The sequence below is a fragment of the Oncorhynchus gorbuscha genome, linkage group LG09, assembly GCF_021184085.1.
Source record: "Oncorhynchus gorbuscha isolate QuinsamMale2020 ecotype Even-year linkage group LG09, OgorEven_v1.0, whole genome shotgun sequence".
NCBI classification, from domain to species: domain Eukaryota; kingdom Metazoa; phylum Chordata; class Actinopteri; order Salmoniformes; family Salmonidae; genus Oncorhynchus; species Oncorhynchus gorbuscha.
The window spans coordinates 56,031,081-56,058,982 of NC_060181.1; the positions used below are offsets into that span (position 1 = coordinate 56,031,081).

Consider the following 27,902-nt stretch of genomic DNA (forward strand, 5'->3'; position numbering starts at 1 on the left):
TAAACATTAAAACGCATCGCTTGCGGTAGGTTACGTTTTTGGAAACATAAGAAACGCATCTTTCATATCAGCGAAGAATAATTTTCAGAAAACGAATGGTTAAATTACTACACACCTTTATTGTGTTAGTGTTCCCACACCGCCAACATCGCTTGTTTACTGAAGACAGATGGAAGACATTGGCGGCTATCTTGCGAGCAACGAACATCTGTGTAAGCGTAACATGGGAGGATGTCTAGCTTGTCAATCTGTGCAAAACTAAGACAGTAAGTTTATTTTTATTTTTTAAGAGTCCTTGTTGATACGAGAGATAAAGGGCATATCAGCATGTTTCGAAAACCGGGTTGAAAGTGATTGTTTACTTTTCTAAACGTTAAAAACACCGCGTCGGAATTGTAGTGGAGCCAAAATATGGGCGGATGTAACCGCTGAAAACCTTACATTGTTGTGTTAGTTTCAACAGCGCATTACCCGATTTCCCCTCTAATCGATAGTTTTATTACCACTTGTCAAAACAGGGTTTTTGGTGCTTGTTTAAAATGATTACTATTGTTACACATGTATGTGTAGATGGATAGCAGATTGTATGTTTAAGCTTTCAACATATCAGGATTTGTTTCTGCAAACTGGAAATTGATTTGGATACGTTACAACTGTGTTTTGTCATTGGGCTATTTATCCAAATGTCTAGTCAACAGGAAGCAGCGACGAAAAAAATAATTTATGTTAAAAAACAACATTTAACTTAAGTTTTAGGAATATGAATTAAACTTCATTTCCAATTGAACATTTCTAATGGTATTTAATAAGGTAAAAACGGCCGAAGGAGTCCAAAAACTGCTTCGATGAATTTACTTGTATAATATACCAGAAATCTCCAAAACATGCCTAGGCTGAGTAGGGTTTAATTAGTTAATTAACTAACGTTACAGCTAACGTTAGTTATAACCTTACCTGCCAATCATTAACTCTTGAAACGAAGAACACATTTACAATACATTATGAATAGTGATTCACTGGTGGGCTGTGTAGTTATTAAACAATATTTAGTTGAATTGACAAGGTTATTGCATTTTACATGATAGCTGTCTCCTCTGCACTTCTTCTTCGGGTTGAGTTTGATGGCGGTTGGCATCCAATATGGTGCAGTACCGCCCCCAACTGAACTATAGTATAAATGAATTACACTTTGTGATACCAAAGGGGAAAGGGAAAATTAAATATTTTTAATTACCCTACCAACTAACAATACACACATTAAAACCCACCACCATATTCCACTACTTTAACCCAATCTGATCCTACCCCAGGCCATGATCTGAGAGGATCACACTACCACTCAACACACCCTGTACTACTACTGAAGTCAAATCTCGTAACATAGTGACCGGCCTCACACTCCAGTACAGTAGGTGGCGGGGTATGCATCTGTCAGTTGGTTGCAATCTGCCAATAAAAAGTTAAAGAAGACAGAAGACTATTTGCATTCTAGAGGACTGACAATTGCATGATGCTGCCTATTTGCTCATCAATTTAGCCTATAAAAAGCCTATTTTGTTAAATATTGTGTTGCAGAAGTCGAGGTCTGATATTTATTTAATCAAATTTAGAATAAGGCTGTAACGTAACAAAATGTGGAAAAAGTAAAGGGGTCTGAATACTACCCGAATGCACTCTATCTGTATCCTTTCATCATCATCAATAGTGTCTCCCAGGTCTTCCTCACATTTTTGTTTGACATGTTTTGTGTCATCGGAAAAGGCCTCTATCAACCCTTGATACAGTTTGGAAATCAACTTTGGAGATTTCAGACTGCTAGAGGTTTGAGCTGACCTGGCTGTGGTATCTACTAGCTAGCGTAATTAGCTAATTTATTTACCTCATTTGAGATGGGATGAAACATGTAACATTACATGTCAGTTACAATACTAGCTCAGCACCTGAATAAACACTCGTTTAGTTTATTTGTTTGTTAAGTTAAACAGCTGTTACCTTGCCAGCTACATCAGTCAATTGAAGAGTAGTCAGTTTATGCTCTGCTTGCTTTTACAACTAGGTGAAAGAGTGCAACACACACTATGGTCAATTCTCCTGTCCTGACCCGGCCAGCCTTCCAGAAGCTTTGCTTTCACACAGCCTGTCAGCCCGCTTTGTGGTGTCTGCACTGTCCTAAATCCAGCCGGCTGAACACTCCAAACAGTCTACCCGACCGCTCTGAGTCGTCCGCATGGTCCTAAAGCACACAGTCACTGTTTTTTGTATTAACATTGCAATGATAAAACCTGGGGGGGACAAAATGCAATTTCAGAATGTAGGGGGGATATGACACTGTTCGCAGTGAAAGTTGTCCCCATAATATTTAAATTGATGAAGTGTGATCATAATCATTATTTTAGCGATCCATGGTGGTAGACGTGTTTCTTAAGAACAAATCAAATCAAATTTTATTTGTCACATACACATGGTTAGCAGATGTTAGTGCGAGTGTAGCGAAATGCTTGTGCTTCTAGTTCCGACAATGCAGTAATAACCAACAAGTAATCGAGCTAACAATTCCAAAACTACTACCTTATAGACACAAGTGTAAGGGGATAAAGAATATGTACATAAAGATATGAATGAGTGATGGTACAGAGCGGCAAAGGCAAGATACAGTAGATGGTATTGAGTGCAGTATATACATATGAGATGAGTATGTAAACAAAGTGGCATAGTTAAAGTGGCTAGTGATACATGTATTACATAAGGATGCAGTAGATGATATAGAGTACAGTATATACGTATACATATGAGATGAATAATGTAGGGTATATAAACATTATATTAGGTAGCATTGTTTAAAGTGGCTAGTGATATAATTTACATCATTTCCCATCAATTCCCATTATTAAAGTGGCTGGAGTTGAGTCAGTGTGTTGGCAGCAGCCACTCAATGTTAGTGGTGGCTGTTTAACAGTCTGATGGCCTTGAGATAGAAGCTGTTTTTCAGTCACTCGGTCCCAGCTTTGATGCACCTGTACTGACCTCGCCTTCTGGATGATAGCAGGGTGAACAGGCGGTGGCTCAGGTGGTTGTTGTCCTTGATGATCTTTATGGGGCGGCAGGGTAGCCTAGTGGTTAGAGCATTGGACTAGTTAGTAACTGAAAGGTTGCAAGTTCAAATCCCCGAGCTGACAAGGTACAAAATCTGTCGTTCTGCCCCTGAACAGGCAGTTAACCCACTGTTCCTAGGCAGTCATTGAAAATAAAAATTTGTTCTTAACTGACTTGCCTAGTAAAATGAAGGTAAAATAAAATGTAAAAAAAAAAATGCCCCCCATCCCTGTTGATTTGAGCTGCTGAACTGTGTTTGCACTTGTGGATGAGAATGTGAACTTGCCATTTCCAAAAAGTTTAGTGAGGATGCTTTGCGATCTATTGCCTAGGACAGGGCTCTTAAACGCTTCCCCTAATCTTAACCATTTTAGCTAACCCTTCTCCTAACCCATTAACCTAACTTCTAACCTTAACCCTAGCTAACATTAGCCAGCTAGCTACCGTTAGCGTTAGCCATCTAGCTAACGTTTGCCACAACAAATTGGAATTTGTAACATATCATACATTTTGCAAATTTTTAACAATTTCCAAATGGCAATTTGTGACGTATCATACAAAATGGAGGAAGGTAACCCACAAATGAATACATACCATACGAATCCTATCATACTAAACGGGGGGTCTCTGCTTTACGTACTTAATAATACGAAATGTTCTGAGACTATGTTGCAGCGCAACCAAGAAGAGTAGTATGTTCAGATTCTGCATCAGTTTTTTTGCAGTATAGGATCTGGGAAGTCAAAGTGAGAATTGTATTTTGCGAAACAAAGCAATGGGATAGAGGTTCTGTTTTGTTGTATCCCTGCTCATACAGGTCTTGTAATGGGAACAGAAGAGAGAAATAATGTTGTCTAGGATGAGTTTAGAGCATACAGGATTTCATAAATTCTTTAAATTGACAGGGAAGCATGGTACTGGAACGTGCAATGGGTGTATGGTGGAAGAAACAGTTGAACATGTGGTATTATTATATTGTGAATTTTATGATGTATATAGGGAGAGTTTACTTGACAGGGTAAGAGAGGTGCGATGGGGTTTGGGTGGTATTTTGCAAACACGGAGCTAGATAAGAGGCTGTGACCAGTGAGGTACAAAGAACCGTGACCGGCCTCACACTCCAGTACATTAGGTTTGCCACCTAATGTATGTAACTTTTAGTTGGTTACGATCCGCCAATACACATTTTTTAAATAAGAAGCTAGCTGCTATGTGTATTAACTATACCCCATTGAAGTTGAAATGTAAAATGGTTACAGTAAGAGGTTAGGGTTTAGGGTTGGGATGTCCTAAGGATCCCGGATAGCATTGACTGAGAGAATGGCAGGTTGAGGTTTCCAGGGTCAGAAGGTATCGTATGGGTTAGTTGGTAGGTACATTTCTTCCCTTTTCCTCATCCTTTTTTCCCCTCATCTTTTTGTATCATAAAGTGTAACAAAGTCACACTGCAGAAATGCAGGCAGACACAGCGCACACAGAAAGTGTTGGCATGCATCGAGATCCCATTAAATTACTAGAGGGGCTATGTCATAAACCCGCAAAGTTTCAGAATGGAGTGAAATAGTCAACCATATTGCTCAGTGAGAAAGCCAAATCGCTCTAATTGGAATGAATGGCTGTAGCGGCATAATCCAGGAAAATAAAAGTAATGCATGTGATATGTCAGAAATTGTGTAATATAATTATTGGCAACTTAAAATATTGTCATATGTGGCATGGCTTGCAAACTATCACGAATTACAAAGGGAAATCGAGACGCGACCTGCCCAGTGACGTGAGCCTACAAGACGAGCTAAATGCCTTCTATGCTTGCGTCGAGGCAGGCAACACTGAATCGTACATTAGAGCACCAGCTGTTCCAAATGACTACGTGATCTTGCTCTCCATAGAAAATGTGAGTAAAACCTTGTCGTGGAAATTACCACCAGGGACACCCGAAGTCGATCTTAAATGAATTATTATCAGCAAGCACAGTCAAACTGAGATGCAAAAAGTACCTGTCTGAAGTGAGCTCTGCTGGGGAAGTCCCGTTAGTTCTCTTATATACTGCTTACACAGACAAGCCACATAGGCATGGTTCATAGGGTTGGTTTCTACATGTGTCTGGCACCGTCTCCCATCTTAATTTATAGAACATTTTCTGGCCGTTCTGCCAGAAGGTGTGAGGGGGTCATGACCGTCTCCCCCTCATATCTCTAACCAGCACCTACAAGAACCAATGATTGTATGAAACAAGATGTACAATTCTGTATGCTGTACTGTAGCGCCAGCTGTGCCACCAGAGACTCTGGGTTCGTGCCCAAGCTTTGACGCAACCGGCCGCGACTGGGAGGTCTGTGGGGCGACGCACAATTGGCCCAGCGTCGTCCGGGTTAGGGAGGGCTTGGCCGGTAGGGATATCCTTGACTCATCGCGCACCAGCGACTCCTGTGGCGGGCCGGGCGCAGTGCACGCTAACCAAGGTTGCCTGGTGCACGGTGTTTCCTCCGACACATTGGTGCGGCTGGCTTCCGGGTTGGATGCGCGCTGTGTTAAGAAGCAGTGCGGCTTGGTTGGGTTGTGTATCGGAGGACGCATGACTTTCAACCTTCGCCTCTTCCACCACTGGGTAATACTCTCATCATAATAAAGGTTATACTTCTATTAACGAGAGTGAATTCATAAAAAATATACACACAGCATGTTAACACAATTAGGCAAACAAAACACACGCTGCAGATAATTTGGCAATTTGGGATCCCAAACAGGGATTCCAACCAAGTTGCAAGTGTCCTTTCTGGTTGTGGGGAATTATTTTTTAGCAACAGTGGCAATGTATTCGGCGAGATCAGTCATATTAGAAGAGTGATCTGGGACAAAGGTACAACATTCATCGCCAATGATTGCACGAGTGCCCCCTTGACCTGTCAAAAGATAGTCCCAGGAAAAAAATATACCAAAGAACCTGGAGATGTAACAGTAGAATTAAACCGTCCCCTCGCGCGAACCAGGGACCTTCTGCACACATCAACAACAGTCACCCACGAAGCATCGTTACCCATTGCTCCACAAAAGCCGCGGCCCTTGCAGAGCGAGGGGAACTACTACTTCAAGGTCTCAGAGCAAGTGACGTAACCGATTGAAACGCTATTTAGCACACACCGCTAACTAAGCTAGCAGTTTCACATCCGTTACAGAGGCAGGTGCCTGGGTGTGAGTGATGTCAGTCAGATACCTCTTATCTCTCCTCAATCCAGGAGGTTTGTCCAGGAGGTTTGTCTCTCTTGTTTGGAATGGTTCTCATAGCTGTCACCACTAACCCAACAGTGCAGGCAATTGATCCATTAAGATTCATAGTACATTGTTGTTCAAAGTCTTAAAAGGCATTTTTCCTGCAAATGCTATAGTAAAGTTCACCTCCTTAACCAGACACAACCCACACATCCAATAGTCCTTTTCTTTGGATATCAGGTCGGCAACCAATTCTGCTCTGGATAAGAACAAATTGTCCTCATGGTCCTTCCACAATGACTTATGGGCCACTCCAGGCCTGCGTTGGTCCCTTTGGCTCAGGACTTACCTCACCATTATAGAAACAAACATGCCACCTTTGTACTTTGCCTCAGGCCACGAATACATTTGCACATAAATAATTCCATCTCACCCATAACACATTAATTGCTCCACTTATATGGTTATAAACATACTAATAACTTGCTCAAGTCAATTAGTCAGTTACAAAAAATGTGCCAGTTTCCAGCAATCCCTCATCTGGAACAATGATCACATGTTTGACACTACCTAGAAACCATATTGACTTTCACAGGGAAGAGAGAGAACACATGTTATAACAGTTTCACACTAACCTTGATAAGAATGAGATTGGGGATTGAGTCATTTTAGCCCAAGCTACAAGCTGGTGGCTCTCCTCACTGTAACACTTGTCGTTGGGAGATAGAGAGGAGGACCAAGGTGCAGCGTGGTAAGTATTTATATTCTCTTTTAATGAAAACTCGAACAAAAATAACAAACACGAGAACGCAACGAAAACAGTCCTGAACGGGGAAATACAAATACAGAACAGAAAATGAACACCCATGAAACACAGGTGGAAAAAGGCTACCTAAGTATGATTCTCAATCAGAGACAACTAACGACACCTGCCTCTGATTGAGAACCATACCAGGCCAAACTCAAAACACAACATAGTAAAACGAACATAGACCACCCACCCAACTCACACCCTGACCATACTAAAACAAAGACATAACAAAAGAACTAAGGTCAGAACATGACAGTGCCCCCCCCCCCCAAAGGTGGCCGCAAAACCTGAACCTATATGAGAGGGTCTGGGTAGGTGTCTGTCGGACGTGGATCCCACTCCACCATAGTCTTTCTCCGCCACTTTACCCACCTCAGTGGCCTCTTAAGAGCGGCGACCCTCGCCGCCGACCTCGGACTGGGGACCCAAGCCACGGGTCCCGACTGGACGGGAGATTCCGGCAGCACCGGACAGACTGGAGATTCCTGCAGCACCGGACAGGCGGGCAGCTCCTGGCTGACGGACGGCTCTGGCAGCCCCTGGCTGACCGGGCGGCTCTGGCAGCTCCGGACTGAAGATAGACTCTGGCAGCGCTGGACAGGCAGGAACACCTGTAGGAAGTCTGTAGCCTAAATCAATTTCGGGCATGGTTGACCACCCCCCTCCTTCATGGCACATATGTTCAATGTGGATGGCCCTTGATAATGTCCGGATTTCAATCTCTCACCTGAGCCGCTATATATATATATAAATAAAGAGAGAGAGGTAAAAAAAAGAGAGAGGGAGAGAAAAAAAAAATCTGTTTACCGTATGACAAATTATTACTACTACCAATATTCTTAATACAGATCTGAGACAAATGTAAAAAAAACAAGTACATTTATTATCAAGAGAATGTACATGTGTGTACCTAAAACTTGGAAAATAGGTAGAAAATGTCAGTTGTGCCATTTAATGTGCATCCTTTCTAACCTGTGAAAAACCCACTAAAACCAAAATAAATAGACCTCACACAAAAAAATCAAACAGTGTTAACACCACTAACAGATATGCATAACAGGTGGGTTGTGTGGGTGCTGGCATGTGAGGTAAAACATGGGGTAACAAAATGGCCAGACCTTACTTAGCGTGGGAGCTCCCTTAACAGCCCGATCAGGGTACTAATAGTTACGTATAATACACTGTCGTGTCTTTACTATCATTAAATTGAAGACTTAGTTTTTAACCAAAGATTCCTGTAATTAGTATTACGTGATTAAACTGAATAATCATGTAACTGTAATTAACTAGGAAGTCAGGGCACCAAGGAAAGTATTCAGATTACAAAGTTATAATTTCCCAATATAACCTTTCAGATATTTTCATATCTGATCAATAGTCTTCTGATTAATGATTTATTTATTTTACCTCACGTTAGTCTCATTCCAAACGTCGTAAATTGTTGGTTATCTGCACGAACCCAGTCTGCACTATGAGTCATCCACACATCAATTGTCTTAAATCATTTATTTACTACTAACTAAGTAATTCACAGAAATGCATAAACAAACAAACATGGTAAATGTGGTTACATGAAATGATAGTAAAATGTGCCCTAGTGGGCTGAACCGCATGGCGGCTTGTTAGACAAGAGGAGGAGTGGGGGTCGACTAAGAAGTTACTCCAAAGTGATAACTATAACAATTGAAATGCTAATCCTTACACATGATTGCTCACTCAGTCGGGAACAATTGCAATCAATATATATATTTACGCTCAGTGTATCGTCTTGATCGCTGGTGAAAAGTTCATTTCTTTTGTAGAATTGTCTGTCTCTCGCCCTCTCTCTCTCGGTTGAGGTTAGAGGGGATTGTTCAGAGTGACATTTGTTATAGAATGGATGCTTCGGCGGTTGTCGTTCTTCGCGTTCAATGATACCGAATTCCTAGCTGCAGACTAGTAATCAATATCAAAGACTTGTTCTTATTCTGTCGGTATCGATAGTCTAAGAGTTTAACCACGTGGTATGGTTAAAAAGATTCAGCAATGGTCTACACCTTTAGCCATCTCGTAATTAATATATAATATATATAAGCCATTTAGCAGACGCTTTTATCCAAAGCGACTTAGTCATATGTGCATACATTCTACGTATGGGTGGTCCCAGGTATCGAACCCACTGCCCTGGCGTTACAAGCACCATGCTCTACCAACTGAGCTACAGAAGGACCAGAGGTAAGCTTGGTCTGGGGATAATTTCTGAAAGTTGTGTTTTATTCGGAATGGCAGAAAAGGGCTGTCCCAGGATGTCTGACCCTAACTGGGCTCAGGGGCGGTCCTCTGATTTAGTTCAAATCCAATTCCCTTTTCGAGTTTTCCTTCATTAAACAGTCCAAAATCACATTGTAAAATTGTGTAAACAGTATCATACTCACTCATTCATCTTATACAACAATTAGATGTAAACCTTATATCTGGGGCTATTATATAAACAGCGTTATGGTAATGTGGCCACACTGTCTCCTATGAGCTTCCCAAGTTGTGACAAACGGACCAGTTCGTAACTGGATTCTTCACCGATCTTTTACACTTTCTCCGGAACATGAAATTTGTTCGTACCTCAAGTTCTGTGAGGTGGAAGGATTTCCTTTGTCTCCATGAAAAACTACTCTATAACTGTGTCCATGAGGTCTTCTCAGGAATTTACGACCTCTGACCACAGTAGCCTAGTTGAAGGAGGCAGGGAGAGGGGGATGGGCTTGCTATACCCAAAGAGGCCAACGTCAAGACAACACAGTCTCAATAGCTGCTCTCCTAAGGCACCTGCCTCAGGAAGCCTTTCAAAGGGAGAGATAGAGAATCATTGGTAAACTTGTCCAAAAAAAACTTTGTAGCGGACATTCCATCAGTCCTGGAAGAAAGAAAATAAATATGTACTTAGTTTTCACTGTTACATTTGAATCATTCCTAAAATTCTTCATCTTAATAGAGTTTTCTGCATCTTGGGCAGGAGGTCTTGGGAAAAGCATGGGAGAAGAGTTAGGATCGAGGGAAAGATGAATGGAGCAAAGTACAGAGATCCTTGATGAAAACCTGCTCCAGAGCACTCAGGGCCTCAGACTGGGGTGAAGGTTCACCTTCCAACAGTACAACGACCCTAAGTAGACAGCCAAGACAACGCAAGAATGGCTTCTGGACAAGTCTCTGAATGTCCTTGAGTGGCCCAGCTAGAACCCGGACTTGAACCCAATCTAACATCTCTGGAGAGACCTGAAAATAGCTGTGCAGCGACGCTCCCCAACCTGACAGAGCTTGAGAGGATCTGCAAAGAAGAATGAAAGAAGCTCGCCAAATATAGTTGTGCCAAGCTTATAGCATCATACACAAGAAGACTCAAGGCTGTAATCGCTTCTGTGGGTGAGAGAGGGTCTGGTTGAAATCATCAATTGCAAAGCTGATCTGACACATCTGGATCCTCACAGGACAGTCATGACAGCATGGTTCATAGGGTTGGTTCCTGCATGTGTCTGGCACAGTCTCCTATCTTAACTTAGAACATATTCTGGGCCAAAAGGTCTGAGGAGGTGTCATGACAGTCTCCCCCTCATATTTCTACCCAGTACCTACAGGAACCAATGATTGTATGAAACAAGCTGTACAATTCAAGGCTGTCCCTTCAGACTAAACACTTTTCCTCCACAACCTTTAAACAGGTTCACATTCACAAGGCCGCAATAACCAGATGGAATACCAGGACGCGTACTCAGCATATGATCTGACCACCATTTTCAACCTCTCCCTGACCCAGTCTGTAATACCTACATGTTTCAAGTAGACCACCATAACCGCTGTGCCCAAGAACGCCAAGGTAACTTGTCTAAATGACTATCGCCCTATAGCACTCACATCTTTAGCCATGAAATGCTTTGAATGGCTGGTCATGGCTCACATCAACACCATTGTCCCAGACACACTGGACCCACTCCAATTCGCATACCGCCTCAACAGATGATGCAATCTCTATTGCACTCCACACTGCCCTCTCCCACCTGGACAAGAGGAATACCTATGTGAGAATAGTGTTAATCGATTACAGCTCTATGTTCAACACCATAGTGCCCTCCAAGCTCATCACTAAGCTCAGGACCCTGGGACTGAACACTTCCCTCTTCAACTGGATCCTAGACTTCCTGACGGGCCGCCCCCAGGTGGTGAGGATAGGCAACAACACTTCCCCCATGCTGATCCTCAACACGGGGGCCCTTCAAGGGTGCGTGCTTAGTCCCCTCCTGTACTCCCCGTCCACCCATGACTGCATGGCCGTTCATGACTCCAACCCCATTATTAAGTTTGCTGACAACACGACAATGGTAGGCCTGATTACCGATGACGATAAGACAGCCTATAGGGGAAAAGTTAGTGACCTGGCAGTGTGATGCCAGGACAACAACCATGCCCCCATCGACATTGACGGAGCTATAGTGGAGCGGATTGAGAGCTTTAAGTTCCTCAGCGCCCACATAACTAAGGAATAAACATGGTTCACACACACCAACACAGTCGTGAAGATGGCACGACAACGCCTTTTCCCCCTCAGGAGGCTGAAAAGATTTGGCACGGGCTCTCAGATCCTCAAAACATTATACAGCTGCACCATTGAGAGCATCTTGACTGGCTGCATCATTGCTTGGTATGGCAACTGCTTGGCATCTTACCGCAAGGAGCTACAGAAGGTAGTGCATACGGCCCAGTACATCACTGGAGCAAAGCTCCCTGTCATCAAGGACCTCTATACAAGGTGGTGTCAGAGTGTAGCGGTATTTATTAAAAGAGGGGTAAAGAAAGAATTTGTTCGGGCGCCAGGCAGGTATTAACCCTGCCGAAAGGAAAAGAGTAGAATAGAGAGTACCACTACCAGACCCACACACATCAGCAGAAGAGACTGCCTAGAGTGTAGCCTGTTTACCAGATAGCCAGTGGAGAGAAAAAGAATACACACCATATAAAACCCACATCACAGCACAGGGGTAACCCAAACACAAATACCTCATACAATAATACTAATACTAATAATGGCAGAGCAATTCAACAGCAACTTCATACAAGAACGAACCCAGTCATCAACATAGGATTTGTAATAATCTGTATTATTTTCTAGTGGGTGAGTGCAAAGGGTATGAATGTGGGGGGTGTTCACCGACACAAAGGCCTTAAAAATGTCCACAGTCTTCTCGGCCACATGTCATTAGTACACCCCACCTCAATACAGTTCACATAATATACAACTTGCAAGTTACCTACTAAAATGTCCATCCAAATACTTCTGTCAGGGAAATAATAGTCCAGCTCTAATGAACTTCAATGGGCAGTGCATTTAACAAATAGAGAGTCTGTTGCAGGGTAAAGCACTGGAATGAGAGGGAAGAGAAAGAGAGAGAAAAAGATAAATCTTAGCTGTGGTCTTCAGGGCTGCCGGTGTCTGACTGTCCGATGGTTTGTTGGTTTGTTTGTTAAAGCTTCGCAACAATGTTGCTACTAATCCATGCGATCCATAACGGGCGCGGTCCCAAACAAAAACAACCACGATCTAAAGCGATCACACCGATGATCGAGTTAAATACGTTATATACTACAAACGCTGAAAACAAACAAAACTTCTGCAGCACACACAATCAAACTGCCGCGCCTCCCAAGAGCTCCTCCCCAAAGAGCTGAACGAGCCCTCTTTATTTCCTCATTCCTTACTGCTCATGCCCTCTTAAAGTGGCAGCGCACGGTGAATGCTCCGAGCAGATTTCGCCACACTCCTCCCCCCATGAAAAAACAATACCTGTAGAACCAGAGAGGATGCAGGCTTTGACAGGTTCATGTTCCTGCTACACAAAAACCAGGGAAGTCCTCCTCAGAGTCCTCCACGAAGAGGTCCTGCAGGTGTTGCTTTTGCCTGCGATCCAGCTCTTCTGCCGTAGGGTAGCAGGGCTTTAAGTCAACAACATGCACTGTCCTGACATCTTCCCCAGTGTCCTCCAAACAGACCAAGTAGTTCACTGGTCCCAACTGCTGCACTACACGGTATGGACCTTTCCATCTCGAAGCTAGCTTGGCAGTGAACTTCTTAGACGCCTTTGACAGATGTGAACGTACCCAGACACGAGACTGGGGTGGAAAACACACATCTCGTCTATGTTTGTCATAGTTTCTCAGCTGTCGTTGTTTGGCTTTGGTTTTGCTGGCCTCCACTCTGGCTAGCAAGGTGTGGTGGTGTTGTACGGCATCAAATGCTGGGCAGTCAGGTGAAACATTCGAACTTTGCAAGACCCTGTCCATCAGACCTTTTAGTGGTCTTCCCAGGTGGAGTTCGGCGGGAGTGACCCCAGAAGTCTCCTGCACGGCAGAGTTCAGTGCAAAGCGAAATTCAGGGAGATGCTGATCCCATCTTGTGTGCTGATCCCCCACGAATGAAGCAATCATCCCCTTCAGAGTTTGGTTTACCCTCTCAGTCAGGTTGGTCTGAGGATGATAGGCTGTGGTCAACTTGGCAATTACACCCCAGTAGGTACAGAGCTCTTTGTAGATTCCTGATATGAACTGCGGACCTCGGTCAGAGAGGATTTGGTCTGGAATTCCAAATCTGGTAAAAAACCTCCCTTCACAAAATTAGAGCAATGGCTGATGCAGTAGCTTTGCGGAGAGGAAACAACTCCACCCAGTGTGTGTAGTAGTCCACTACCACCAATAAAAATTCATTCCGTGTCCCCCGGCTGGGAGGAAAAGGTCCCATGAGGTCAATTCCCAACATTTCATTTGGATGGTTCACCACGGTCTGCTGCATTTTCCCGGCAGGTCTGCCAATGTCTGGTTTGTATTTCTGGCAGACTTCACACTGCTGTACAAATCTCCGGGTATCAACCCACATTCCTGGCCAGTAAACCACCTCTTGTAGTCTTCGATAGGTTTTAAAAACTCCAAGATGGCCATTCATGGGATTGGCATGATAAGCTTGGATTATCTGGTCACACAATGTAGAGGGAATGAAGACGCGATAATGGGTGCTGTGTATTCCATCTCCTCTTGGAGTTTGATACACTTTATCCTGAATTATGCTATACTTATCATTGAAGCGACTCTTGGAGTCTTCTTCAGACACTCTTGTGGATCGCCATGATGGCAGCATCCTTCTGCTGTGCTCTCCATACACTCTCATCATCCAGAGGAAAGGAATCATCCAGACATTTAGCGGTAGTATAAGTACTGCACAAGGGAGGACAAACATTGGCAGTCTCTGTAATCCGAGAAAGGGCATCTGGTACAACGTTCAGTTTCCCTTTGCGATACTCAATGATGAAGTCAAACTTCTGCAGTCTGATAGACCAGCGAATAAGATGGCCGTTGGTCTTGCCGGATGCCAGAACCCACTGCAGAGCAGCATGGTCTGTGACAACGGTGAAGATCTTTGCCTCCAAGTAGTAGCTCCATTTCTCCAAAGCCCAGACCACAGCGAGGCACTCCCTTTCAGTCGTTGAATAATTCCTCTCAGCTGAATTAAGGGTGCGACTTGCATAGGCAAGAACTTCTTCTGTTCCAAGTCCTGTTTGTTGAGCCAAGACTGCTCCAAGTCCTGTTTGACTTGCATCCGTGTACACAATGAAATGAGCATTTAGGTTAGGATGTCCAAGCACTGGAGGAGTAATTAGACTGTTTTTGAGTGCTTCAAATGCACCTTGGCATGCAGGGGTCCATTGGAATTTCACACCTTTCTTCTTAAGGTGGTTGAGAGGTTCAGCTACCTTTGAAAAATCAGGCACAAACCTGTGGTACCATCCAGCCATACCCAGAAACCGCTGAACAGCCTTGAGGGATGTGGGAATGGGAAATTCCTGCACGGCTGCAACTTTGGCTGGATCTGCATGGATGCCTTCAGCATTAACCACATGACCAAGGAACTTGAGTTCTGGCAGACAAACGACACTTCTTCAAGTTCAAGGTCAAACCTGCAGCCTTTAGTCTGTCGAAGACTGACTGAATGTCTTGCAGAAGATCCGCAACAGAGGAGTAGATTATGATGTCATCCAGATACACGAGACAATTTCTACCCCTCAGATCTCCCAGGACAGTCTCCATCAACCGTTGGAAGGTTGCTGGAGCATTCTTCAAACCAAAAGGCATGACTTTGAAGGAGTACAAACCAGCAGGGGTGACAAAGGCAGTCTTGTCCTGACTAGCGGGATCCATTGAAACCTGCCAATAGCCACTGTTCAGATCCAGATTACTAAAGATGGATGCTCCTGCCAGAGATTCCAGTATGTCATTTATGTTTGGTAGAGGGTAGGCATCACTTTCTGTTATGGCATTTGGCTTCCTGTAGTCCACACAGAATCGATATCCACCATCTTTCTTAGGAATCAGGACAACCGGAGAAGCCCATCCGGAAAAAGAAGGTTCCACAATTCCATTCTCCGACATGCTTTTGAGCTGTTCATTGAGAATTTCCAGTTTGGCGGGGGACAGCCTGTAGGGGCGCTGCTTAATGGGGACCTCATGCCGGGTATAGATTTTGTGTTTGAAGACAGTTGTACGGCCAAGTGTAAGAGTACAGACCTCACTGTTCACGTCCAACATCTGGGAGAGCTGCCACCTTTCATCATCCGACAGATATGCCTGTTCCACTGCTTGTTTGATGTAGAAATCCGCATCAGGTTTGTTTTTGCTCTCGGATAGAAGGGGGGGTACGGCGGTAATCAGGGTGATAGTTGGGTTCTCAGACTTCACTGGTGGAACATGTTTTTGTCTTTGTCTCTTTATATTTTCTCTGTCTCTGACTTGACCTTGTCCGGACTCTGCATAATATAGCAGGCTCCAACCTGAAATCAGTGCATTACCAGGTTGAAATGGATGAGGCTGGGAATAGTCAGAGTGTAGCCGATAGGAGGGTTCAAACAGAGATGGTCAGTCCACTGAAGAACAGGAAGTCTAGGCCAAGGACTACAGCAAATGAAAGTCTTGAATCTGCAAGTATTGCCACAGGAAGGTTAATAGTCTCACCATGCAGTTTTATTATTATACTAATCCAGCCCAAGGGGGTGGTAGGTTCTCCATTGGCCAAGTACAATGGTCCCTCCTCCCATGTTCGTAGCTCCTCATGAGGTAATGCCATGTTCTGCCACAGGGCCTCTTGCATCAGGGTGTAAGATGCCCCTGTGTCGATCATGGCCTTCCCTCTCCAGTTCCTAACAGTCAGAGGAACCAATAGTTGTTGCGGAATAGGAATAAGACCGCTAGCTGTGCTGTCTAAAGGCTTCATGGTGGGAATTAAGGCTGACCCAATTGTATGCAAGCCACCACGTCGGTGTAGACTTTCAGTCTTCGGTCCTTTCTGACCTTTTCCTGAATCCTGATGCTGGACATAGAGCGGGCAAGAATCTGGAGGATGTTGGACTTTACACCTCCAACACATAACTGGACTTTTGTCCTGGATCTTGGGTACAAATATCTGAGACGGTTTAGCCCCAGGAGAGTTATGGGTATACTGGGATGAGGGAACAGTGTTTTTAGTTTGGAGGTGGTGCTTCCAGTCCTTCTCAAACTGAGTCCCAAGACGCACCAGATCATCCACATTTTGCACACGTTCTCGAAGTTGACTTGCAAGGCGGGGAACCATGTTCTTAAGGAGTTTGACCATCTCCTGCTCAGTAATGTCAGCCTTCCGTCTCCTACATAGAACTCGATAGGAGAAGGCAAAGTCCCGTATTGGCTCTGCTTCACCCTGGACACCGTTACGAACACGTTCCGCCAGTTCATCCCCATAGTCCTCTGAAAGGAAGGCTAAGAGGAATATTTTTTGAAACTCCTCCCAGGTTGACACATGTTCACGGGCTATCTCCCACCAGTCTCTTGCTGTACCATGGAGAACACTGCGGAGGGTGGCAAGAACCTCCAAGTCAGTAAGGGGCCGGATAGAAAGAGAATCATTACACTTAGATAAGAAAAACAGTGGATCAACATCATCTTCTGGACTTCCAAAAGTGGGGAAAAGTAGTTTTATAGGGAGGGAGCGCTCTATAGGAGGCATGACAGTGGCAGAGGGAGTTCTGTTGTTTAACAATATCTTCAGAGGGGGTTTTGTAGTGCTACCTGTTCCTATTCCCTTACTGGCCAAGCCAGTGGCAGAGGTAAAACCTGAGGGAGGTGCAGAAGATTTGTCCAGAAGGGAAAAGCACTGCATTACCTCCTGGTGCAGCCCTTCCAGTTGAAGGTCTGTGGCCTTCTGTGCTTTTTCCATCTCATTAACGGTGTCCTTTTGAGTCTGTTCAATCAAAAATCGTAGTTCCCCTGTGAGAGAGTTCTTCATGTCCTCCATAACTTCCTTCAGATAAGAACACACTCCCTTCACAACAGAGGCAGACTCCTCTGCCCTCTGTTTTTGTTCCTCCTCAAGAAAGATTATGACTTGATGATGGTTAGTTTCCATTTGTATTTTGAACCGGTGCAGTTTTCCTTGAATATCCTGCTTCAGAGAATCTTGCAAATATTTCTGTCTCTGAACAATTTGTTGTTGGTTTTTCTCCATTTGACAGGGAAGGTAATCCAACCTCCTCTGCACATCTGTCTGATGAACCTCCACACATTCACTGAGTTTGCGAATGGCATTCTCCTGCATTGTCAAACTATGATTGGTGTGTGTCCATTGATGTTCCAGTTGTCCAGTGATCACAGAGACACCTCTCCCAGTCTCTCTGGACAGGGTAACCGGAAGGGTTTGAGGGGAGGGTAATGGTGGAGATGTTATAGGTGAGCCAGAAGCATGGGGATTAGGGGCAGTGCTATCCAACTCCATTAGTTTATCGAGTCCTTCTACAATGAAAGAATCCAGAACATGATTACCGTCAGGTGTGTCCACATTGACGCAGTATGGGGTTCCAACAAAATACATGATTCAACCTTGTGTGGATGGTGTCATGGGTGTTTCTCTTCAAGTCCCTGTTTGGGCGCCAATTCTGTAGCGGTATTTATTAAGAGAGGGGTAAAGAAAGATTTTGTTCGGGCGCCAGGCAGGTATTAACCCTGCCGAAAGGAAAAGAGTAGAATAGAGAGACTACCACTACCAGACCCACACACATCAGCAGAAGAGACTGCCTAGAGTGTAGCCTGTTTACCAGATAGCCAGTGGAGAGAAAAAAGAATACACACCATATAAAACCCACATCACAGCACAGGGGTAACCCAAACACATATCTCATACAATAATACTAATACTAATAATGGCAGAGCAATTCAACAGCAACTTCATACAAGAACGAACCCAGTCATCAACATAGGATTTGCAATAATCTGTATTATTTTCTAGTGGGTGAGTGCAAAGGGTATGAATGTGGGGGGTGTTCACCGACACAAAGGCCTTAAAAATGTCCCAGTCTTCTCGGCCACATGTCATTAGTACACCCCACCTCAATACAGTTCACATAATATACAACTTGCAAGTTACCTACTAAAATGTCCATCCAAATACTTCTGTCAGGGAAATAATAGTCCAGCTCTAATGAACTTCAATGGGCAGTGCATTTAACAAATAGAGAGTCTGTTGCAGGGTAAAGCACTGGAATGAGAGGGAAGAGAAAGAGAGAGAAAAAGATAAATCTTAGCTGTGGTCTTCAGGGCTGCCAGTGTCTGACTGTCCGATGGTTTGTTTGTTAAAGCTTCGCAACAATGTTGCTACTAATCCATGCGATCCATAACGGGCGCGGTCCCAAACAAAAACAACCACGATCTAAAGCGATCACACCGATGATTGAGTTAAATACGTTATATACTACAAACGCTGAAAACAAACAAAACTTCTGCAGCACACACAATCAAACTGCCGCGCCTCCCAAGAGCTCCTCCCCAAAGAGCTGAACGAGCTCTCTTTATTTCCTCATTCCTTACTGCTCATGCCCTCTTAAAGTGGCAGCGCACGGTGAAGGCTCCGAGCAGATTTCGCCACAAGAGTAAGGTGGCTTAGGACCAACACTTTACATACGTTTTATGAGCTGAAATAAAATATCCCCGAAATTGTCCATACGCACAAAAATATTATTTACTCTCATATTTTGTCCACAAATTTGTTTCCATCCCTGATAGTAAGCATTTCTCCTTTTGCCAAGATAATCCATCCACCTGGCAGGTGTGGCATATCAAGAAGCTGATTAAACAGCATGATCATTACACAGGTGTACCTTGTGCTGGGGACTAAGGCCACTCTAAAATATGCAGTTTTGTCAAACAACTCAATAACATGTATGTCTCAAGTTTTGATGGAGTGTCCACTTTGCATACTGACTGCAGGAATGTCTACCAGAGCTGTTGCCAGAGAATGTAATGTGCATTTATCTACCTTAAGCTGCTGCCAATGTCGTTTTAGAGAATTTTGCAGTACGTCCAACCAACCTCACAACCAAAGACCACATGTATGGCCTCATGTGGGTGAGTGGTTTGCTGATGTCAACGTTGTGAACAGAGTGCCTCGTGGTGGTTGTAGGGTTATGGTATGGGCAGGCATAAGCTACGGACAATGATCACAACTGCATACTCACCAGACACCAGTCACCCATTGAGCATGTTTGGGATTCTCTGGATCGACGTGTACGACAGCCTGTTTCAGTTCCCACCAATATCCAGCAACTTCGCACAGCCATTGAAGAGGAGTGGGACAACGTTCCACAGGTCACAATCAACAGCCTGATCAACTCTATGTGAAGGAAATGTGTCGCGCTGCATGGGGAAAATGGTGGTCACACCAGATACTGACTGGTTTTTATGATCCCGGCCCTACCTTTTTTCTTTTTAAGGTATCTGTGACCAACAGATGCATATCTGTATTGTATTCCCAGTCATGTGACATCCATAGATTAGGGCCTAAGGAATTTATTTAAATTGACTGATTTCCTTATATGAACTGTAACTCAGTAAAATTATTGTGTGTTGCGTTTATATTTTTGTTCAGTATACATACAGTGCCTTCAAAATCACAACCAGCCGTGATTGGGAGTCCCATAGGGCGGCGCACATTTGGCCCAGTGCCGTCATTGTAAATAAGAATTTGTTCATAACTGACTTGCCTAGTTAAATTAAGGTAAAAATATATATATTTATATATTTGACATCAGGTCCCCAAGAACAGTGGCCTCCATCATTCTTAAATGGAAGAAGTATGGAATCACCAAGACTCTTCCTCGAGCTGGCCTTCCCGGTCAAATGGAGCAATCGGGGGAGAAGGGCCTTGGTCAGGGAGGTGACCAAGAACCCAGTGGTCACTCTGATAGAGGTCCAGAGTTCCTCTGTGGAGATGGGAGAACCTTCAAGAAGGACAACCATCTCTGCAGCACTCCACCAATTACGCTTTTATGGTAGAGTGGCCAGAGGGAAGCCACTCCTCAGTCAAAGGCACATAACAGCCCGCTTGAAGTTTTCCAAAAGGCACCTAAAAACTCTCAGACCATGAGAAACCAGATTATCTGGTCTGATGAAACCAGATTGAACTATTTGTGCAGATGTAAAACCTGTGGAAGTAGATAGAGTGGTGGGCGCACGTGGTTGACTGACCCGTATGGTAGATGAAGTGAAGAAATTCTGTTCATCCATACTTGTTTTCTTTGATGAAGAGTCTCTCCCTTCTCATGTCAAGTTGGGCTATGTGAGATAACCTGTAAGAGACTTTGCACAAACCCCTTCGGTGCCATAAATGCAAAAGATTTGGTCATGTGTCAAGCGTATGCATGTGGGAAGAGTATTGAATTGTGGTGGCGAACATGCCCTCGAATTTCTGGATTGCTCTGTTGGGTTTAGGAGACAGAGGTGGCAAGAATAAGAGCTGTCCAGCGTGTATCCTATCTGAAGGATGTGAGAAGAGTTGAAGGAGCAAGTGGCGTTGAAGATGCAGTGGTAATTGGGGCTGCACCAGTGAAAGTTTATCTGCAATCAAGGGATCCTGATATATTACATGTGGAAAAAGGTGGACTTTGTAGCATTTATTGCAATGGTCATTAACTGCATAGCGCAAACAAAGAAGAAATCCTGAAATCCTCTGAGTTTACAGCAGAGGTATTGCAAGAAATCCTGTCAAAGGAGGATCCGCCCTCACATGCCCCTGAGCCTTTGTAGGGATGTGACTTGAATTGGAATGTGACTGAAGGAGTGTGATGTTTTTTTTCTTGTTTTTTTCTACAATAGATGTTTTCCTATAGTTTACCACCCATACATTAGGTGGCGACATGCACCTCTAACGAATTTTGGTGGACCGCCATAATATCATAGAAGAAGAACTGCGCCAAAGTTAGCTAGATAGCTCACTAGTCGTTAGCGAACAGGTTCAGTCAACAACCGCACGTTTGATTAGGGGAGACTGGCCTTCTGCACTGCCACGTTTAAAAACAGATTCATAACAAGGTACTCCAGTAAGTATATTGCCATATCTATGTGTTGACTGTTCAAGTATTTGATAACACTAGCTATTGGTATGCAAATGTTGTCACCTAACTATCTAACGTTTCAGTAACTAGATATTCGTAGCTTATCACAAATGGCTAGCTAGGAAGTTAGCTATTCAACTGGTGTTTCAAGCATACTTGACTTACTAACATTAGCTGGAGTTTGGCTGAATCATTAATAGCTGGGACTTCTACAAATGTGAACATAATGCAAAGTAAGCTAACTAACTAGCTAGCTAGAAATATGATAAATGAATGTCAATGAATTACAAGGCATCTCACTTAGCATAGGTAACTAAGCAAGCCCAATTTTAAGAGCAGGGTTCATGTTGAATTCACCTTTTTTTAAGAATCACACTTATCTAGGGAAAGTTGTAGTTAACTTCCGATCACACAGGCTTGGCTCGGGAAAGTTGTTTAATGTAGACGCTGCTGTCTGCTACCTGAGGTTAGTGAGTTGCTTTTCGTGCCTTGATCTTTTCTGTCTCAAAACGAAGTTCGCAAGTGTTGCCTAGCATTGCTGCTGCACTTTTCTGAGCCTCCGTGCAGCTGCGTATGAATGCATTCCCTTAGGACAGTTGCACGTGAATAGCTTGGTTTCCCATTATAGGCTTGAAAACGAACATGCCACACGCTTTCACGAAACGGTTGAGTTACAAGCTAACCAGCAAAGGAGTGACATAAACATGCATTACTTGCCCACAGGCGTATTTATTTTCCCAGCATTATCAAGAGCTTGAGAAATCTTAGACTGTATGACGTAACCTCGAACTTTCAATCTCATGCCAAGCAATTGGTCTGAAAAGCAACTCTTTAGACAAGTGAAGTCCAAATCGGTTACTCATGTCATGTTGTGAAAAGCTTTCTTTGATTTGCCTGTAAACAGCGGTAGGTATTGTTGTGCAAGAAAGGTGAAAGTGTACTACATAAGCAGATCATGTTCATAATATTTGCATAATAATTTATTGTACCTCCAGGCTATGACCTTTTTTTGTGTATTGTAATGCAGCAAGTAATTATTTTATAGTCCTGAAGCAAATGGCTCCCTGTTGGGGTTCATTTTGAATGACTCGTTTTTGTGTTATGTTTTCAAAGGACTAATGCATGTTCATCAATAACATAATCCACTTGTTCACAGAAACAAAATGAATGTTGGTGTAGCCCACAGTGAGGTGAACCCCAACACTCGGGTCATGAACAGTCGAGGGATCTGGCTGACCTATGCCCTCGGTGTTGGAATGCTTCACATTGTGCTCTTGAGCATACCCTTCTTCGGTGTACCTGTGGTGTGGACTCTCACAAATGTTATACACAATTTTGTAAGTAATTTTTCTTCTCATGAATACATTTGTGTTGACCCCATTTTGAGTGCTTTTATCACCTATTATTACTTGGGACAATATCGGCATTGCAATTAAAACATGAAAAAGACCAAATGTTGGTCCTTTTTAAAAACCTGCTGTATGTAAAATATTGTGTGCTATGGCTTGGAAAATAAATTAAATGTGATTCTGGATGACACTAATGTTTGTTTCCAACATTAGGGCTGTTTTCCTAAAGAAGTTCAATTTGTTTTGTTTCCTTGCCACAATACTAACGAGTGTTGCGGTATTGTCCCAGCCCTAATTATTCTAATGTATTTATTATGGATCCCCATTAGTTGCTGCCTTCCTGTGGTCCTGCAAAATCTAAGGAATGACCTCATGTCCACAGTGCCAGGTGTTATAAAGAAACTAAGTGAATACCCAGAACTTTGTCTACATACTCATCTCATATGTATATACTGTACTCGATACCATCTACTGTATGCTGCTCTGTACCATCACTCATTCATATATCCTTATGTACATATTCTTTATCCCCTTACACTGTGTATAAGACAGTAGTTTTGGAATTGTTAGTTAGATTACTTGTTGGTTATCACTGCATTGTCAGAACTAGAAGCACAAGCATTTCGCTACACTCGCATTAACATCTGCTAACCATGTGTATGTGACAAATAAAATTTGATTTGATTTGAACATACTAACTCCCATTGTCCCACTTATGAGAAAGTAGTTTAAGTATCAGTCCTGTGTTGTGGTAATTATGACATGCTTTGGTCAGCAGTTTTCACATGCGCTCAGCTTCTTATCATAAATGCAGTTCAGGTTCTATCGCAGCTATGTCTTTTAAATGTGTACATTTAAGTCATTTAGCAAATGCTCTTATCCAGTGTGATTTAGTCGTTAGTGCATACTTTTCATACTTTATTCCCTTCTTCTCCGTACTGGTCCCCCATAACCCTGGCGCTGCAAGTGCCTTGCTCTACCAACTGAGCCACACGGGACCATGGAAGGATGAATTCTCTATTCTTGAAAGAAAAAGACACGTAACCGAAAAGACACATAGCTGTGCTGCAACATCTACCCTCAGTCCCTGGCACACCATTTGCTACTTTAAAATGTGTTTGTCTTGTCTTAGTGGACTGTCACTCACCATTGAGACTTGGACTCATTTCCTGTATGTCTGTGTCTTCCAGGGGATGTATGTCTTCATGCATGCAGTGAAAGGCACTCCGTTTGAGACCCCAGACCAAGGCAAAGCCCGGCTCCTGACACATTGGGAACAGTTGGATTACGGCGTGCAGTTCACATCATCCAGAAAATTCTTCACTATCTCCCCAATCATTTTGTACGTAGCCTTCCGTCATTTAGGTTAAATTTTTGTACATTTAGCTTTAGATACCCACTTAGCATCCAGTGCAAAAGTAATTGTAAACTGTATGGGGCGGTTTCCTGAACACAGATTAAGCCAAGTATTGGACTGAAAAGCACTTAAATGGAGGTCTTCCATTGAGATTGTGTTTTAGTCCCGGACTAGGCTTCATTTGTGACTGGGAAAATGGCCCTATAAATGCTAATTGTTGACCATGTTGCTGATATCTTTTAATTGACACATTTGCTAACTTTTTTATATTTTTTATCCCCCTAGATATTTTCTTGCCAGCTTCTACACAAAGTACGACACAACACACTTTGTCATAAACACTGCTTCCCTTTTGAGCGTGCTGATCCCCAAATTGCCACAACTACATGGAGTCCGAATCTTTGGCATCAACAAGTATTAATCTGAGTGTTAAGAGGGTCAGTGGTGTGTGACCAACTCTCAAAGGAGCTCTTGCCTCATAGCAAGATGAATAGTTAACCCTATGTACTCTGTACCACTGGAGTGTGTACTAAGCAGTTTTGTACAGTACGTGCAATTATCACTCATTGTTTAGATACGTCAGGTTAAACTAGTGGGAGAATGAGCGAGAATGCCATGTGCATTACTAACTTAAGTAAATATTTAATGTTGTATTTTTTTGATCTGCATAGACCTGGGCTGGCCCAGGGTTCAAACGTGGGCCTTTTTTTGTTCTGTTCTGTTTTTTTGTTATTTGCCCTCACTTCACACAGTGACATGGACTGCGTTCCTTGTCACAATGTATTTTTCTGTTCTTAACCGGAAGCCTTAAAAATACCAGATGTATTTTTAAAGATGATTTCTTCATAAAAGTATGGGCCTATGGTTCATTGTTTGACACACACTTAAGAATGACACCCTTCTAAAAATGATTACTGGAAAAAAACTGGGGCCTCAGAACTGTTGTGTAAATTTTACACTAAATCTGAATGTGCCATTTCTGAAGTCTGTGCACGCACAAATATTGAGATTTATAAACTTGGCACGTGCCAATCATACGCATGTTTCCCCTTAGAAATCAGACCTGTCGTAAAACTGCGTGCGTGAACAAGCATTATAACTCTGCCTGAAAAACGCCCCATCGTTCACCTTTTATGGTGACAATTAGTGCCCTTTCTTACTTTGGAAGTATTGGCATTAGGCCAAGATCATATCTGGAAATGGCGAATGTGATCAAATGTTTTTGGAGGTGTTGGCAGAATGTTTTCTTTTGCAGTGACTGTTGCGGTAGCCTATCTGACTGTTTCTGGAAGACAAACATTTGCTAATTGTCGTGGACCTGTAAACAGATTTGAATTAATTCAATCATGTTTGGCTTTTGGCTTTTTACTTTTTCCCCCAATCTAAATATGGTGTACTGCCCCCGAGTTCTGAAACTGACTCCTTGAAATAGAAATAAGCTAGTAGGCCTAATTAGTGGTAGCTGACACACACGTCAATGCAAAATATCAACCTGTCTGCTCACCTGTTTAAATTCAGCTGTATGTTATAAACCACGCTCCCTTTCGGATGAATAGAGCAAAAAACTTAATTATACTCGCCTATATTAATAGGCCCAATTAAATGAGATGCGCGTTGGTAATTTGTTGTATGGCTGCTTCAGGAAAATGAACTCGTGGCCAGAAAAGGTGAGCAATTTAATTTGCAATAGTTCTGTATAAATGCAATGTTTGTCTTGGAATTTGACATTAGTGTTCAGACGTGTCTCACAAACGTCAACGGGAAGAGGTGAACCCTCTGCTCTTCCATTAACCTGCACTTAAGAGCAGATCACAGCAAAATACTTAACGTAGCTTATCTATTTACTACTGTGAAGTGGGTCCAATTAAATGAGGGATGGGATGAATGGTAGCCTATCCTAACTTGTATGAAACCATCAGTCAGAAAAGGTGAGGAATTTATTCTACAATGGTCATGTAATTGAGGTAAAGAATAAATATATTTCTATAATTTTAGATCAAATAAAGGGATTTTTGCTCTTCTCACTAATGGTAAATGATTGCATCTTATTATATTTAGTTAGGCCTACCTATTTTTTTGTGTGTGTTTAAAAAACACAACCTTTTTTGTTATAAGAGTGTCATTATGTATTCCTGCACAAGGCCACTACTAGGCTACTTCTGCCTTCTTACAATGCAATACTGAAACCACTAGAGACCATGCGTACGCATGGTCTAAAGCAGCAGTGGCAAACTAATTGTGCCCCGGGGTCAGCATTCAGTTTTCAACGAGTTCCAAAGGGCTACACTGAAAATGTCATATTGATCCTTGCCATCAAAATTAGCACACAAAAAAGTCCTATATTCAGTTTTTGGAATTTTCAATGCTCCCTGACTGTCTTGTGATATATTAGTGAGATGGACAGTCAAGAAACTGTATGAATGTAGATCCATTGACTGCACAGTGATTAGTGAGCAGGACAGTCAAACTATATAAATATAGGTTCATTATAATTTAAATTTTAAAGTATATTGAGTTGTTTTTACTGGGACCACCTTTGTGAGCTGTATGTTTGACACCCCTGGTCTAAGATTTGCGGGAGGATAAGCACATCAAGTTACATTTTTATTAATGCCAACTTGTGTGAATACTGGCACATGCATGTTTTGGGCATATTTTGTGTGTATGTGACACTTGAGGCCCCTGAACAATATGAAATACTAATTTTAGCATGATTTCCTTTGTATATTAATCATTTATCCTTGTTACTCAATCATATAGGGCAGACATTTTTGCAATGTATATAGCTTGTCTAGGTTCATGTTTTATGTGAAGATCAGATGATTTGTCATACGTTGTTAAGTGTTGTCAGATAATTGTTTACTGAGACAGGTCTATGGTATGGCTATGTACCTACACATGACTGCCAAAATAAAATAAACACTTGAGTAAATAAGGGATGTAAAGTATATTGAAAGTGGGTGCTTCTGTGCAGCTGTGGTTCCAGAGTTAATTAAGCAATTAAAATCTCATCATGATTAGGGTCATATAAAATGCCCAATTTCCCATTATTTCAGCTACCATGGCTAGAAGAGATCGGTGACTTTAAAGAGGGGTCTCAAAGGAGCATAGGTGGTTTAAAGTGTGTGTGTCACCAGCTCTCAACTCAATTGAACACTTCTGGGAGAGTCTGGAGTGGTGCCTGAGACATTTTCCACCATCAAAACACCAAATGGTGTAATTTCTCAGGAAGAATGGTGCTGCGTCTCAATCCTCGTGATGTTAAATATTAGTGATGACGATATTACTGTGCAATGTAGCTGTTCTGTTTTCACCTGAGATTGCATAACAACTCGTATGTTGATGTAGTGTCCATCGGTTATGAATGTTTCCACCTGTGTTGAAGTTGTGCTTTTATGTCAGTTCCTGGCTTCAAAGGGCACCAAAAACAACACTAAACATGAGTTTTGGCGGTTCTGCTGCCACAGAAACAGACCCTGGGTCTGTTCTAATGTGTCTAATCTTGGTTAACCCAGAGGTAAAACATACTGTAGTTTGGGCAACTGATCGTCACACGGGAGACTATAACACAACAAATTCAGTTCCTGTGATTTTACTAACAGATCTCAGTTTATTTTAGTACTATGTATGGCAACTCCGGTAGCTAACAGAAATTGTTA

At 42.8% G+C, this 27,902-nt stretch overlaps 1 protein-coding gene across 3 annotated transcripts; it reads left to right on the top strand.

Annotated features, from left to right (window-relative positions):
- The first annotated feature begins 58 nt into the window (after positions 1–58).
- On the top strand, positions 59–27,188 carry LOC124043789 (ORM1-like protein 1). Of its 3 annotated transcripts, none has more exons than XM_046362748.1 (4): positions 59–266; positions 22,694–22,874; positions 24,077–24,228; positions 24,529–27,188. In XM_046362748.1, the coding sequence occupies exons 1-4, from the start codon at positions 232–234 to the stop codon at positions 24,662–24,664; spliced, it is 504 nt and encodes a 167-aa protein (XP_046218704.1). In that variant the 5' UTR covers positions 59–231; the 3' UTR covers positions 24,665–27,188. The 3 variants fall into 3 exon arrangements, with proteins under 3 accessions (XP_046218704.1, XP_046218705.1, XP_046218707.1); XM_046362749.1 differs by lacking the exon at positions 59–266 and adding an exon at positions 21,376–21,522; XM_046362751.1 differs by lacking the exon at positions 59–266 and adding an exon at positions 21,381–21,514.
- The last annotated feature ends 714 nt before the right edge of the window (positions 27,189–27,902 follow it).